Genomic DNA, 16,582 nt, shown 5'->3' on the forward strand with positions numbered 1-16,582 from the left:
CGAGACAGTGACCCCAGCTGAAGTCGGACGCTCAACCGACTGAGCCACCCAGGCGCCCCATGAGAAATTTTAAACAATTGAAACAAACAAAAAAGGCAGACATGCTCAAGTATTTCTGGTTGTGAGACTTTTCACAGGAATCAAGCATAAGGAATTAAGGGTGTTTGAATTCATCTTTTTTTTTTTTTTAATCTTCCAAGTCTTCCTTACCTGTAAATTTGAAGTTAGACTGCGGCCCCAACAACAGAAGCAAGAGGATCTGGAGATGGCTCTCCGTTTCAAAAAGCACAGATGATCATTCGCTTTTCTGGCTTCTGGTCACTTACTGGTCCGGAATCTGGGCCCAGTCAGCTGCCCTGTTTGTTGACCAGAGCCACACACATCCCTTGGGATTGTGGGAAGATCAACACGAGTCCTGTGTGCACGAGAAGTAGCGTTTTGACTGTCAAGTAGCAGTAGCAGTATCCTCGACCAGAAGCAGTACAAACACCCAAGTTCATTAAAGATGTTCCCCATCTAGCTTTTAATTTTGACTAGCATTCCCCATAACCCATACTCAAAATGTGATCAGCTTTGGCCGCCAACAAGAGTACTTTACTCTTTAGATTAGACTTAGAGTGATCGAAAGTGAAAATTCAGAAGTAGGCTGCCCCGCAGGGCCTCTGGTAACTAAACAGAAGACCGGGGGATTACTTGTATGCGCAGTCTCAGTGTTCAACTTTCTTGGGACCGAGTCTTTTTGATTAAACCTTTCACTGGTGGGGGGATGCCAGCAGATCTTGGCATCAGGTACCAGCAGACCGGTATCTCGGCTGAGCTCTGTGGTGGTGTGCTGGGCTCCAAGGAGAGTGCCCCTAGCACAGGCAATCGTCGACCCCTTGTGCGTAAGTTCTCGGCGCACCGCGCACGGCCAGGGACTGGAGCCTGTGTGGCTACGGTTTGGCCCCGCGCTTCTGGATGAACCCATCAGAGGCTGCGTTAGGAGGCTAGTCACGGAGACAGAAGAAGGGTCTCCACCTGGCGGTCGCAGTGGCCCCCATCTCCGGCTCGGTCTCTCCTAAACCTCCTGGTCTTTCCGAGGGGCCTACCATCTCACACCTGTGCTCTCGCCACCTGGCATAGGCTGGAGTGAGGTAGCCTCTGCCGGTAACAGGTTCTTCTCCAGACAGCCCCTGGAGGCCCGCATGACGGGCAATTCTAAGAACCACTGCCCCTCGTAATGGTGGCCCCCCACCTCCCACCTGGAGTTTTAACTTCAATTCTGAGGCATCTGTCCCTCCTCCCCTCCTAGAAGTCTCTTCAACCCCTTCTCCCTTCGAGTCTCTCAAATTCAGACCAAACGCTTTCATTTGCTTATTCAGCATTTTTATCAGCCCGATTGTGTTGTCTGTTTGCGCTGCTCCTGGGAAGGTGTCAAACTCCCATTTTCATTGTATTTAAGTCACCCAGGTGCAGAGCAAGCTTGAAAGAGACAGCGGAAGGACTTTCCAGGACTGCATTGTCGCTCAGCTGGCCGCACCAATCACCACGCAGCTTGCCCTCGGACCCTCCTCTTTGAGGGCGTGTCCCTGGTGAGTGATTGACGGAGCCGCCCGGCCCAGCTCAGGCCAGCCCACGTTGCTGCTTAGATTGAAATGCAGAACTCTAGCCTCTTTCATCGGGGCACAGACTTCCTTTTACTCCTTCCTTTTGCACTCTCGCCGCCTCCTCCCGGGAAGAAGCGGAGGCACCGGCGGCCCGGGGCAGCGACGAGCCGGGCCACTGAGGCTGTGCGAAAAGTTACTTTTTGGGAGTGCGGAACTGGGGCCCCGTTGGTGTACTGCTCGGAGCAATGGGTGAGTGGCGGCGGGGGACGCTGTCAGAGCCGGGAAGGGAGGGAGGGAACCACAGGGTGAGAGAGGGAGGGAGGGAGAGCGAGGGCGCGCACCACTGAGCGCTCACACTCTTCTTATTGACTTTGCTCGTGTTTCTACAAGTTGTTAGGAACACGCTAAGGGTCAGGGCGCACAGCAGTTCAGTCTGAACGCTGGCTACTGGGTTGCTGTTGATGCCATTTTCTGATTTTAAAAGAAGGGAGCGGTGGCATCAGCAAGCTCCGCAGTCTTAGTGGAGGACCAAGTTTTGTTTCACGTAGACTCACACACTCAGAACGTGAGGGGAAAAAAAACAAACAAACTGTAGTTTCTTCTAGACCTTGTCTAATCGCGCGGGTCTCCAGGCGGGGCGCTGGGGCTCAAGGGGTAGCGGCCCAAAGACTTTAGCGCCGAGAAGGCGAGAAGGAGCCTGTTGCAGGCGTCAAGACCGATCTCCTTGCCCGCTTCGGAGACTTTTGAACACTAGGAGCGGCCCTGTGTCCCACCACTTTGTTTGCTTGTAGTGGCCGCAGGCACCACCGGAATGGGGGGGGGGGGTCCCACTCGACCTTAGTGGTTTGGGGCCACTGGGCGAGACTCGGGGACAATAGGGTTTGGGAAAAGCCCAGGTCCCTAGTCCGGGGTGGGTGCATCCGCCCTGCCTTCTTATGCGGGCGGAGGCCGAGTGGTAAACGGCTGTCCCAAACTCCCGGTGCGTGTCCCCGCGCGCCGTGTGTTCGTTTTGCAGAGCCAGCCTTTGGGGAGGTGAACCAGCTGGGAGGAGTATTCGTGAACGGGAGGCCGCTGCCCAACGCCATCCGGCTTCGTATCGTGGAACTGGCCCAACTGGGCATCAGACCGTGTGACATCAGCCGCCAGCTACGGGTCTCGCACGGCTGCGTCAGCAAGATTCTGGCGCGCTACAACGAGACAGGCTCGATCTTGCCAGGAGCCATTGGGGGCAGCAAACCCCGAGTTACCACCCCCACCGTGGTGAAACACATCCGGACCTACAAGCAAAGGGACCCTGGCATCTTTGCCTGGGAAATCCGGGACCGCCTGCTGGCGGACGGCGTGTGCGACAAGTACAACGTGCCCTCGGTGAGCTCCATCAGCCGCATCCTGCGCAACAAGATCGGCAACTTGGCTCAACAGGGTCATTACGACTCCTACAAGCAGCACCAGCCGGCGCCGCAGCCGGCTCTGCCCTATAACCACATCTACTCGTACCCCAGCCCCATCACGGCGGCCGCAGCTAAGGTGCCCACGCCGCCCGGGGTGCCAGCCATCCCCGGCTCGGTGGCCATGCCCCGTACCTGGCCCTCCTCCCATTCCGTCACCGATATCCTGGGCATTCGCTCCATCACCGACCAAGGTAAGGGCTCACGGGCCGGATGTGTGGACGTTGCAGAGTCTTCCCCTACACCCTCGCTGGTGTCTCGGTATCTGCGGCCTCCGAGCCCGCGTCTATCCCACCACCTGAGGCTTTTTCCTTTCGAAACTATGGAGTCCTCCCAGGGGGGTGTCCTGATCTCATTAACTTGAAATTCATGCCCTCCGTTTCCTTGCCACACACAGTCTCCTGCCTCATCTCAAACTACCAGACCCATAACATCCCCCCATCCCCAACACATGGTTCGCATTTTCCACCCTCCCCCGCCTCTCTCGCCGCTGCTGCCTCAGACCCGCTCGCTCACTTGAAGAGCGTGGCCCGGGTTGGACTGGGGGCTCAGCCCGGGAGGACTGAGCGGGCGTGGGGCTGCCGGTTGCAGACACCGCTGCGGGCAGCTTGTTTGGGGATCAGATGCGGCCGCGAGGAGTTGGGCACCCTGTGGAAATTGCAGTATTCTTGGATTCTGGCAATCAGGCCAAATTTGCTCAGGCAGGAAGTTCAAATGTCACCTAATTGGTTTCATTCTTATGCTTCACTTCTTTTTCCTCGGAAACTGAGGTCCCGAAGTTACTACTAGTAACTTGCATGTTACTGCATTGCTCATTCTGGGACTAATTTTCTGCTTTATTTCTCTCTCTCCCTTTTTTTCCAAGCGCCCCCCCCCCCCTGGCCTTTACCTTAACAGACTTCACTATTTGTATCTTAGGAAGTAGCACCAACCACCGCTGTGATGGAGACAAAATGCGGGGTGATTCCATCTTGTCCTCTCTTCTTTCCCCCTTTCCCCACGCCTGCGGCTTCTCTTTAGTGTCTCCTGGTCCCGGGAAATGCCAGTGGATATGTAGTACTTGCACGTTTTCAGCGGTGCCACCCCGCTGTTCTCTTCCTTTCTCACCCTTGACCTTGTGGTGTCCCCAGTGTCTTTTCTGGTTGGTAAGAAGGATTCCCTGAGCTCCCCCCACCCCCCCCCAGCTCAGTCGGCTTCTGCAGACCAGAGTTTGTTTTCTTTTACTTCATAGTTAAACAAAACAATACAACAACAACAAGAAAAACCAGCATTAGCTTCTTTCTTGGTAGGGGTAAAAAGTCAAAATGTCCTAGATGCAGAATTAAAATAATACAGAGATAAGAGCCTACCTTTTAAATTTGTTGGCCAAAAGTTTAAAAAGCACGGAAGAAAAATAGGAAGGGGGGGGGGAATAGTTCATTTAATTATTTCCTGTCTTTCTCTGTTGTCACCACATTGGCACAATTATCTTTTTAAGTAATTAAAGCAGAGCCCTGATTTCTCATATTCTTGTTTTCTGACTGTCAATTTACAAGATCCTTTAAGGAGCTCAGTTTTGTCTTATTCGGGGCTGGTTGGAGCTTTAGTTGGAGAGAGTTTGCCCTTGATTTATAGGATAAACTGACCTCAGTGACATTTAAAGGAAGCTCCTGTTCATGGGAAAGTGTGAGATCAGCAGAAATGGGGGCTCACAGGGGGATCTCAATTTCTTAAGATAACTTCAGGCTTGTGCCCACCGATTGCCTTTTGTCTGGGAAGGCAAAGAGAGACTGGCAGTTCTGCACCAAAACACGGTTTCCTGGTGCAAACTGGAACACAATCTAATCCTTTGGAAAGGAGGAGGAATAGTTAAAAAAAAAAAAAAAAAAAGACTGACAGATTTGAAAAGACAACTGTTCTTCCCCAGGGATCCTACAATCAGACCAAATATCAGTTGGAAAAGTAATGGAGTATATGGAGAGGAGCAACTGTTCGTTCTAGATGTTGATTCTGGAGGCCAGCTTTAAACATGTTTTCTGACAAATCCATGAACATAAGATGATTATTTCTATAAGTGATCACTTCTACAAAATGATTGCTCCTTCAAAGCACTGTGTCAGATGGAAGTATTTAAAATCAAGTTGTAGCGGCTTTATCAAACTTCAGTCCTCCACCCACAGGTCCCAAAGACAAAAACACATTGCTCATAGTCTTCAAATATCTCTTCTTTAAAACTGCAGTTGGCCATTCAAAGATGGCAGTGGTTTAATAGGCACACATTTAGGTATTGTGGTAATCATTTTACAGTGTATAATTTTCTTTGTTTCTCTATTAAGAACATAAAGGATAACTGATGGTTTTACTCCTTTCAAAATACTTAATTCTACCTTCATTTTCTTAACTTTTTATTTCATTAAAAAAAAAAAACCCACCCTCTCTCTATAACCTTACCACTGTCACTGGTGGCATTTACAGGGGTAATTGTAATATTTATTTTCTGAGTCATATGCACATAACCTCACATATTTAACGTGTAGACATAGAGCATCAAGGGTAGTCACACATAAGTTAGGCACACACAAGACAGAAACTATGCATGTGTATTTTGCATGTGCATTGTGGCCATCACGTAGTTATTTGCTTGCAAAGGACTTTGCAGGTCTTTTGTCTTATCTATCCACCTAAGTACTAGATCCCCACAGCACAGTGAGCATTTTTCTAGATGTCTCTGAGCAGGAGCACAGGCCAAGGACGGTTAGGCCAAGGACGCTCCTCTCTCCCTTTTCAGTCTGCGCCAGGACCAGCTTTCGTCAATCCCGAGTCAACCCTGGGTTACGATTGGGATGAACAGCTTCACGTGTTCTTTCCCTAATTTGGGAAAACTCCCAGGTTCTTTCCATTCGATTCCTCGGGGGAGCGAGCAGGGCGGGGGGGAGGAGAAAATCAAAGGCTTTTGAAAAAGGGGGAAAAAGAAACCTTCCCGCAGGCCTCGGTGAAAGAGCTCGGAGAGGCCTACTCTGAGGCGAGTCAGCGTCGCGGGGCCCTGGGCTGAAAACCGGCGAGGCCGCGCCTGGGACCAGCGCCCCCGGGAGGCCGAGGGCAGGGGTCGGAGCCCTGGAGCTCGCGGGTCGCGGTTTCAGGCCGCGTCTCAGGCCGGGGTGCGCGGGTTGGAGCCCCAGCTTGACGCCTTCTCGTCCTCCCCAGGAGTGAGCGACAGCTCCCCCTACCACAGCCCCAAGGTGGAGGAGTGGAGCAGCCTGGGCCGTAACAACTTCGCCGCCGCCGCCCCCCACGCGGTGAACGGGCTGGAGAAGGGAGCTCTGGAGCAGGAAGCCAAGTACGGTCAGGTGAGAAGGCGAGGGCCCCGCCGGGTGGGCCGCGGTGGCCGCGGGGGTTTGGGCGACGCAGGACCCAGTTCTTTCTGGGCCTCGACCGAGGGCAAGCCCGGGCCGACCGGCGGTCACGGTTGGGTGAGGCGGGACGGAGGCCGGGACCTTGCAGGGCGGAGTTGAGCCACGACCCCCCGCCGCGGGCCCGAGGGCCCGGGGCGGTGGAAGCGCCTCCAGGCCTGTTTGGCCTCTGCAGGCGCGGCCCCCGAAGCCCAATCTGCTGCTCGCACTGGGAATAGTAACCCAAGGAAGGCGCTTCCGAGGGGCCGGGAGAGCGGCCTGGGTTCTCTGAGCGGCGCCGGCGCGGGCTGCCTGCAACGCCCGCGAAGCGCACGCCGGGGGTCGGGGCCTGCGGGCTGGTGGGCTGCGGGGTCCCCACGCTCGCGCGTGTCTCGTACGGCGGCTCCTTGCAAACACGCCGGCGTAGCCTGCCCTGTGATCGTTTGGAGAGGGCAACCAGATAAACCTAATAAAGTTACCATTTCCAGATTAAGGGTCACGTTGTAATCTCCCAAGGGAGGTTTGTGAGAAAACCTCAAATTATACGGACTGGCTGTGGACCGTTTAATTTTTCTTTCCCTCTGTCCCTCCCCCGACTCTGCAAAAAGAAAAATTAAAACACTCGTGTTCTCCCGCCCCCCTCCCCCACCCGGAAAAAATTAAGCAACCACCACCACTGACGCCCTAGAGGTTTGAGTCTAAACTCATCACCAAGTTGGAGTCAGGAGTTCAAAGCCCCGAAAAGCAAGCAAGCAAACAAACAAACAAACACGGACCTTAAAGCAGCTTAAGGTTTCATTGAGCGGGTCTGGGTAGATTTGCAAGGTTCTTAACGCCAAACTCCAGTTCCGAAACCCCCAAATACCCAGTTTTCGTTTTATTATTTTGAAGTCCTAAAACTCCTAATGTTTTAGCTGTCAAAAAGCAGCGTTTTATGTGGTATGTAACTTGTTGCTTTTATTCACTTGAGGAGAAAAAAAAATCCTAATTCTCATTTTCTCAAACGCCATTTCCACTTCCTTTTCTCTCCCTGGTTTGTTAAAAGAGACTCATATACGTATTAGTTCTCCCGTGACAAAGATCCTCGAAAATAGCAAAGAAAGAGTCCCTTTCCCGTATCTGTTTCTACTGTAAAGAATGTCATGGAGAAATTATACGAAAGTTTGTCGTGTTCTTTTTAAAAAGCTCCTTATAAAGAAGATGCGGTAGGTACAGCGGTTAGGAGCTCCGATCTTCTGGCACCACTGCCACTTAAGCAAGTAATTTTAGCGCCTCCATTTTTTCATCTGTAAAACGGGGAAATAATAGTCCCAACCTCAAGAGATGTTGAGAAGATTCAATGAGATAATGCAATCGTAAGGCGCACAGTAAACCTCCATTAAAAGTTACCAGTGGTTATACATGGCGGTTTAGAGATGGTCTTCTAAAAACAAGCGATTTTGAGGGGTGGGGATGTGTGAGCATATACTTTGTTTGGAGAGTTCATAGTCAAAAAGTGTCAAGGCGTGTTGTTACAAACAATAGAAGGAGTGTATTTAAAGCATCCAGCATAGTAGCTCGCGTTTAATAGGTGCTCAGTAGTTTTTATTAGGTCATCATTTGTTGGAATAACATCGTGAAGTATAGAGTTGAAAAATAGTTTTTAATTCTCACATATATTTGATAAACCCAGTTTACATATAAAGCAATGTCTTAATTCAAAAATCTTTGATGATTTCATTTTTTCCTCCCTTGAATTATATAGATCTAGTGTTTATACTCATTTAGAAATGGTTAATTTACACACATACTTCAAACAGACCACTTTAAAATAAAAATAGAGCTGATTCAAAAAATCTGTATATTCTGAACATGAAAGTTGATTACATTTTATACGCTGATTATTACTGAATTATGAGATTTATAAAAGCAAGTAAATTAAAGACATAAGTGGCTAAATAAGCATTGTTCTAAGTACCTAAGAGAACAAGTTCAATTTTTTTTTCCAGAAGAAAAAGACATTTATATCAAACTTAAATTTGAAACTTCTTAATTGCAGGATGCTAATCTTCTGTATTATCATGTGGTAATATAATTCAGTTGATGTAAAATTTCAAAATTTCAGAAGTTTCTAAGTACATTATTGATCAAAATAGTGCTTAATGATGAAGGTGTGCTAAGTAGGTAGAGAAATTTAGACTGTGTCATTTTGTGAGCAGTTTTGGAACTTGGACATTGATTTCCTGGAGGGTAAAATTCTATACTAATACTTGCTCATAAACAAAAAAGCAATGGTAAGGTGTGTTGTGTGTGTGTGTGTGTGTATGTGTGTGTGTATGCATTTCCCTCACCAATATTCAAAGAGCAGCTTTATTTTTAAGTTATTTTTCAAAATGTTATCAGCATAAGTGTATTTTAAAAACCAAAATGTAAACTCAGGTAACATTTTTCTATTTGTGTAATGAACAAAATTTGAAAGTTTTTGGCAAAAAATTCTCAAAAATTATGCACATAATACTTTCAGGGCACTTATAATTTTTTATTAAATAGTGCAATATTCTATGACTCAAGTTTCATTTTAGTACATAAAGGAGGACATTGAGAATTCAGAATCCTAGGATTTAGAGCATAGTCTTTTCCCAGAAGACACCTGTAAAATTACTAAAGGGACTGAATTGACAACTGATTGTAGGTACTAGTGATTACCGTAATCTAGAGTTTCTATTTTCAGCTTAAACTACAAAAAAGGATGCCTGATCGCTAGTAATTAGAACCTTATGCACATTTCAGCTATATACACACCTATCTTTTGTTTTTAAACCACTAATTTAGAGTACTCAAACTTGTCTTACTCATTAAGATGAAGTCAATACTTTATATTCCCATTTAGAAGTCCTTATTGTCTACCCTTGAGGATAGAAGAAAAAAGAATATTTATTTGTTTTGGCTTTTTTCACCTGCATTTAATATTGGGCTAGAAATCTTTAATCTCCTCTAATTCTGAATGGCAACAATGTTCTCTGGTTCCTAATGGCTGGTTCTCTTCTGTTAAAACAGAAAACCTTTACTGAATGCAGTTGCATGGCAAAACAAGGGGGGCGGGCTTTGGAATATATCTACCCTTTTATATGGTACTTAGTGAATTAATGCATTTTATTTAAACAGTTTATAAATAGTTGTATAGTTCTTGAAAAATTTTCTACAATTGGGCATACTTTCTCAGAAAAAAATATGTTGTATATCTGGTACTCTAACTGAAGTAATCTGAATGTTAGATTTATAAGCTTTGCGTATCTTCAGTTTTGGTTAGTGTAGGTTAACTCAGACAGCAAGATTAATATAACGTTAGCTACAAATCGAGATGTCAGGAATGAGGAAAAATCCTTACATACTTGAACTTAAAAAGTTAAGAGTTAACAAGCTGTGAAAATGGTTGGATTTGGAGATATAAATTAATCTGAAATTCTTACGAAGCATTAATTTGTATATTGTATTAGAAATATAGTATTTCAGAATCCTGAGTATAACTTTCTAGTACATTATTTTAAACACCGGTTGTCCTTGTAGACATACTGTTCTCATGAAAATATAAATGAAGTTGCACTGGATTTTTCAACATATGAAATAAAGTTAATTTTATGTTAAGTAATTTATAATTTTGCAGAGAATCAAAATGTAGGCAAATGCCAGTAGAAAGTGTTTGAAATTCATGATGTTGTCTATTATGGAAAACATTCCTTAACCTGGGTAGCTTTTAACTATTAGTGTCTTAAAACAAGATTAATGATGTAGCAGTAAAATGTGTCATATAAAATACAAAAAAAAAAGTAATTTAAATTTTTTTCATGTCTACCTTAATTTTAATATTTTGGAAATATAAAATTTAGGGAAAAATTTTAAGTAGCAGCTTTCCATTACCTAGAGACATTTAGATCTGCAATGTGATAACTAAGCATAATTAAGATCTTTTTGGATGAATGTTGAAACCATATTTACAACCATCATTTCATTTTATCAGATTTGTTTTACTAGGTCATTGCATAATGAATTAAGAACAGTAGAACAACAGTCAAACAAAGATTACACCAAGAAGAGCAAGAAAATCTTGTTTATTTTCAGATCTGAAACTTTTTCTTGCTTATGTTATGGAGGCTGAAATTCTAGGTGAAGCACATCTCTATTTGTGGCTAAATCTGCTTTACTATAAAGCCAAAGTAAACTCATTTTATAATAAGAGGAGGACCAGGTAGAACTGATGAGTGGATGAAAGATTGTGGGTAGAGGATTGGGCGCTGCTGTTTGCATTTTCTTCAAGGGAGAAAATGTTGAGTAGACAATTCTCAGAATGTGAAGACTACTGTCTATCACTTCTAATTGCCAGACAGTTGTCATACCAGTCTCCACCCTCCCCCCACTCCCTCCTCCCACCATGGTCAAAAGCGTTTGGATATTAATGCATTTCCATTTTTGGGGGTGGGGGTGGTGGTGTGTGGATAAATGGAACAACCATAAATCAAATAATGAAATGGCTAGATTAGAACTTTTATTTACTTTTTTCAACAGCTTTATTCATTTTGCTTACTTAATGTATAATGCTTGTTCTGTGATCAAAAGTGACTTTTTTTTTTTTTTAAAGCAAGAGTATCAAAAGGCTGCACTAAGGTATACAAATGGTTATGAAACACCTATGATATGGCCCATTTTATGAGGATATGAGATGATTGAGGCAAGCCCTGTTCTCAAACTATTTATAGTCTAGCTCTCTGCCAATATAGCTTCTCAATATACTAATTTAAAAGCATGTTTTTAAAAAATGGCAAATCTATGTTTCTAAAATTTTAGAACAAGTAAAATGAAAACTCATTTTTTTCATTCAAATCTTAACTGGACATTGTATTTTATGTTTTTTTTCCCCTAGACTATTTTCTTTAATACCAGTGAGATAGAATCTGTTTTTTTTTTTTTTTCCCTAAAAACATTCAACAAACATTCAACTTTTTCTAGGGTATGCTGTTTGGTCTATTTTACTTTGTATTAGTAAATCTCATTGTCAAAATTAGGTAGAAGATCATTTGCTTCAGGGAGATCCTTGTGTAGTTCTTTAGAGGAAAGGATTCTCATGGCTTTTATGGAAGATCCACATAAAAAAGCAGTTGATGGATTGAGGTTTTATTTATGGAATCTTTAGGTAAAGTCATTTTCAAAAATGGGATTTCCATTACATGCCCATTGCTGGGGTTTCATTTGGAAAATTTGTTTACTCTTCTCTGGGGATTCCATATGTTGGTTGATTTATAAATCATATTTACAATCCAATTAAATAGAGTAATTTAGCATGTTTGCTCCCACTATATTTATGGTGTACATTTGGTAGTCTCTACTCAGCCTAACTAGCTTTTCAGATTAATTACATGCCCTTCACTGAAAACATTAAACAGATTTGGGAAGTTTAAGTCATGTACTTTTTTACTGGAAAGAATAAACAAACATCAATGCTACCTGTAGTTGTTTTCCTTTGTGGTGGAAAATTTTACTCATTCAGTGATTGCTTCATAAATAACAATTACTTTACCCAGTAGAGATTTATATCTTTTGCCAACATCATATTTCAGAATTAATATGAGAAAATTGATGTGTTTATTGAGTCACTGGAATGAATAGTGAAGGTGGCAGGCACATTTTAAAGTGTGTTTGTCATCTCATCTTGTTTATGCTGCTTTTTCTAAATTTCTAAATCTGAACTTTACAAGTGAGAAGGAAAGTTGAGACAAAACTTTTTCACCCCAAATCTGGGTCATAATTTAACCTGAGGGAAAGCAAAGAGCTATTTTTATACTGTTTAAAGATTTGTTTTTTTTCTTCTGTTCTCTTAAGCAAACACTTTAAAAAATTTTTTTAAATATAATTTATTGACAACTTGGTTTCCATGCAGCACCCAGTGCTCATCCCAACAAGTGCCCTCCTCAATGCCCATCACCTACTTTCTCACTTTAGCCTCCTCTTGCTTTTTTTCTAACGACGAGGAGATCAAACCTCCCTGAGCTTCCCTTCTTATTCATCCTTTCTGCAGTACAGAGGGACTGCATCACTAAAATGATACTAAATATGTTGTGGATATTAGAAAACTTTGAAATACTTAAGTCACCAAATTTGTTTTTGTGTTATTAAGTATGAGAAATTGGACAAATATGGAACAAATTAGTAGTGTTTACTTTATGCCCAACAAACAAATGTAGTCACAGAATAAGTAAGGCACCTGAAGGTAGCAAAGGCCTAAATCCAGTATTCTTCCTCCCCTAAATCCTAGGAGCATTATCTGAGATGAGAGTCCACTCCAGCCTGATGTCTCAGGAGGGATGGTTCTGGGCAAAAAGAAATGGGTCTACCTAAGGGGATGGTAGACATTGCAAGAGAACAGCTGAAGAGCCCCCAAATAAAGGGGGCACATCACAGAGCAATGGCTCTAAGGGCAAGGATGTAAAGGCAAGATGGTGAAGCAAGTGTTTCAGAGATAACTATAATTCTGGATGACAGAAAAATGCAAAGAAAAAAGAATGGGTAGGAAAAATTTGGCTGTCATGAAAAATAAAATTTATCAACACATTTTTTGGCTAACTAGAGCACTGTTTCTGTCATGTATACCATTAAGTAGTTTAGCCTTATGTACTTGTAAAATGTTGAGCAAAGGTTTTCACTGTTTTAAAAGTAAATTTAACCTTATTTTATGATCTTGACATGGTAAACAGGATAAAAAATTAATCTAGAATGGAAGAGGCTAATACAAATGCAAATACCTTTCTATAACTGGATCAGAATGATTCCTTTCAAAACTAATTGCTCATGGGTTATTGGGAAAATCCTACACGAACATGATTGGAACTATAATCTCTATGCAATGCTAGATTTCTTCTACAATTTGATAGCTATCTTCATACTCAACTGCTGACAGCCTTAGAGTGTGTCTCCTTTGAACCATTCTCTGATAAGCCATCCTCAGAAAGGGGGAAATTTTTTTGTTTTGTTTTTTTCAGAAGCTAAGAAACAGAATGAGGGTCTAACAATGAAAATAGGGTTCTAGAAGAAGAAAGAATCTTTTACAAGATGTTATATCAAAAGATGCTCTAGTTTGAGATTAAATTGTGTTTGTTCTTTAAATGTCCTGGCAAAGCAGGAAAAGATTTGCTACAGAGGATCCTGTGTCAGGCAGGGGTGATAACTTCTTTTAACACATGACCATTGATTTGCCAACTGGCCCAGGGTAAATGGCTAAATTCCTTAATCTACATTCTTGTGTATAAAAAGAGGATAAGGATTTCATTTATATTTTAAAGTGATGTGCAATGATTTCTTTGTTAAAAATAGAGCACCATCCTATAGGACCCTTGAAATACATTTTAATTTCAATTGAAATCAAATTAAATGAAAGTAATATTGTGTTGTAATCATTATATATTATCTTGCCATTATTATAAACCCAGTAGTTTATAATGAGTTACAATTCACCAATCTTCGTTATTCCATAAACGATGTTGGATATTTCTTGGTGCCTGCAACATAGGGCATATTCAAGAAACCTTAGTTTCCTTTCCCCTTCCTCATTTTCAAAGAACAGGCACTTTGACAAACAGAACAGGATCTATGTGTTCTAACAGACCAAGTACACAAGGTTAACCCCTCTACTTTTATTCTTGTCAGAAATCCATGAGCAGTGTTAAATCATACCCATGTGTTTATTCTATTCCATGTATTACTCTAAATGGAGAAAATCATTTTTGAGAGCCCACCATTGCATTCTCATAGATGTGGAAGTGAAAATAACAATCAAATGAATTAGGAAACAATTTCTATGTTGTAATTGAATTAGAAAAAGTATCTAACACAAGTCTGCTCTTTTCTTACCTCTAAGGATTGAATCGGTTTTACTACTAGTAATTATATTATACATTTACTCTCATTAGGAAATATGTTGATGTATTAATTCATTCACATCTCTGCCAGGAAACAAGTTTACTCTTTATTTCTAAATAATGTAGAAATTGAAGGGGAAAAAAATAAGTTACTTGAGACACCAAGTGGTCATGCCAGAATCAGGATAGGAAATTGGGGTGTTTTTATTGTTGTTAATAGTAACAATACCAACAGTAACTTATTGGATGCCAAGAGAACACTGGTTTCTAGACAGAGCTCCTTGCCTGGGCTGCTGCATTTTGCTTGCAAACTAGGATTTTACATTTAAATTCCTTTCAAGAGAGTTATCCATGTGGCTTTTAAAAACTCATCACAGGACCCCAAAACTTTGCAAACCAATATTCCAATTTCAAAACCACACATATACAGTTCTTTTATATTCCAATAGACAGTTTTCTTGTTGATAAAATAGCTCTGGAAAAAAATATCCCCAATCTTCATTTAAGAACTCTTATAAGACAACTGCCTGATTTTGCATGTCCTTTGTCCAACAGGCATTTTCAACATGACCTTTTAAAATACGGCCCATGTTTTATTTAACAAAGGTTGTGCTCATTTTGAGAGTCTGGAGTGACAGCCTATACTCCGTGCCCTTCTTTACTGGAAATGAAAGCTACGCCAACCAGGCCCTTCACAAATGCTTCAACAAAAGAGCCAAACAAAACTCAAGTACGGGGAAGGTTGACAAAGGCATCCGGATAGCTGAACGGCTTCTGAGAGTATTTAATCACCATTAATTCTTTCCTCACCCTGTATTTCCTTCCTATAATTCCAAATAGCAAAGCAAGTACTATGAATTTTCTTGTTGTAGCCTCCTCAAAGCCTTTGTGGAAAGAATAATATCTTGTTTTTTGGGCCTTATGTTTAAGCAGCGAGACTGTGAATGCATTTAGAATATAAAGATCAGATCTAAAAAAATCAGAAATTAGAGTCAGAATATTGCTTCTACTCGAGGAACTTACATTCTGCCTCTTTCTGCAAACCCGTGAAATGTCAACTACTACAATGTAATTATTTTCACCTCTTCTCTCTTCCTACTTTTAGGCACCAAATGGTCTACCAGCTGTAAGCAGTTTTGTGTCAGCGTCCAGCATGGCTCCTTATCCGACCCCGGCCCAAGTGTCGCCTTATATGACCTACAGCGCCGCTCCTTCCGGTTATGTGGCTGGACATGGGTGGCAACATGCCAGCGGCACCCCACTTTCCCCCCACAACTGTGACATTCCCGCATCGCTGGCGTTCAAGGGAATGCAGGCAGCCAGAGAAGGTAGTCACTCTGTCACGGCTTCTGCACTCTGATGGGAAATTCTGTCTGCGGCAGCTTCACCCGGGTGTCCCCTCAGCACACCCTCCCCCTCTCCCCTGGTCTCGGATCCCACCCCTCCCGCCCCCAAAGCTGGCTTTAAGGACTCACATCCTTTGTGCCGATGACACTTAAATATTTCTTGCCATAACTTCTCTCTTGCAGAAAACCTGACATGACTTTAGGATTTGAAAACAAAAGCAATCTTAAGGATTGAATGAGACATTTGTGTTGCCCACACACTGTTTTAACGTAGCAAAGAAACCTGCACCCCTCAAAGGGCTTAAGGAACTTTTAAAACTAGTCTTTGGTAAAACCACATGTGTATATTTATTCTAAATCAACCTGAACTTTTGAAACGTGCAATTGTTGAGATTTTGCAAAATCAATAAAGGAAAACACATACAGAAAAGTTACGCTGCACCCTCTAATCAAATAAGGTAACCAAGTAAGTTTAAATTCATCATTAGGAAACTAATCAATAATTGACTTGAGTGATGCTTTGTTTATTTTTAAGAGATAACCTATTTTGTTGGAAAATACGTATAACAAGCCGTATCTGAATTTAGCTCCTCCTGATGTTTTTACTCGGTTCCAAATACAATGATGTTTATATTTTCTATTAGTTTGTAAATACGGACTCTGGATGGTGCATTTGTGTTTTCATTCCATGGGATACCCCCCCTCCCTCCCACCCCTATCTATTTTTTTCTCTCTTTTTGTAAAGGTGACTTTCTGGCAACGTCTTTGTCTCTGTTTGGTGGTGGGCTCCTGGACCTGGACTTGCCCCAAATTTTGTGTGTGCAGTGAAGGCTTCAACATCTTATGAAGGACATTTTCTTTCTACAGCAGAGGACTCAAAAACAGATTAAACAAGCCAGTCTCCCATTTTGTATCCTAAACAAACAACACACATGCCAAGCATATAAA

At 42.8% G+C, this 16,582-nt stretch overlaps 1 protein-coding gene across 2 annotated transcripts; it reads left to right on the top strand.

Annotated features, from left to right (window-relative positions):
- The first annotated feature begins 1,445 nt into the window (after positions 1–1,445).
- PAX9 (paired box 9) lies at positions 1,446–16,292 on the top strand. Of its 2 annotated transcripts, XM_019426120.2 has the most exons (5): positions 1,446–1,835; positions 2,602–3,228; positions 6,218–6,360; positions 15,394–15,616; positions 15,818–16,292. In XM_019426120.2, exons 1-5 carry the CDS (start codon positions 1,832–1,834, stop codon positions 15,829–15,831), a joined length of 1,011 nt encoding a protein of 336 aa, XP_019281665.1. In that variant the 5' UTR covers positions 1,446–1,831; the 3' UTR covers positions 15,832–16,292. The 2 variants fall into 2 exon arrangements, with proteins under 2 accessions (XP_019281665.1, XP_019281664.1); XM_019426119.2 differs by having other exon boundaries at positions 15,394–16,292.
- The last annotated feature ends 290 nt before the right edge of the window (positions 16,293–16,582 follow it).

Source organism: Panthera pardus, unplaced genomic scaffold, assembly GCF_024362965.1.
Source record: "Panthera pardus isolate Hobbes unplaced genomic scaffold, ASM2436296v1 HiC_scaffold_24, whole genome shotgun sequence".
Lineage (NCBI taxonomy): Eukaryota > Metazoa > Chordata > Mammalia > Carnivora > Felidae > Panthera > Panthera pardus.

What these genes read in the sequence shown, in the direction of transcription:
- PAX9 (XM_019426119.2), top strand. An exon ending in TCGCTCCATCACCGACCAAG is followed by an intron (nt 3,229 to 6,217) that starts GTAAGGGCTCAC and finishes CGTCCTCCCCAG; the next exon opens with GAGTGAGCGACAGCTCCCCC. An exon ending in AGGAAGCCAAGTACGGTCAG is followed by an intron (nt 6,361 to 15,393) that starts GTGAGAAGGCGA and finishes TCCTACTTTTAG; the next exon opens with GCACCAAATGGTCTACCAGC.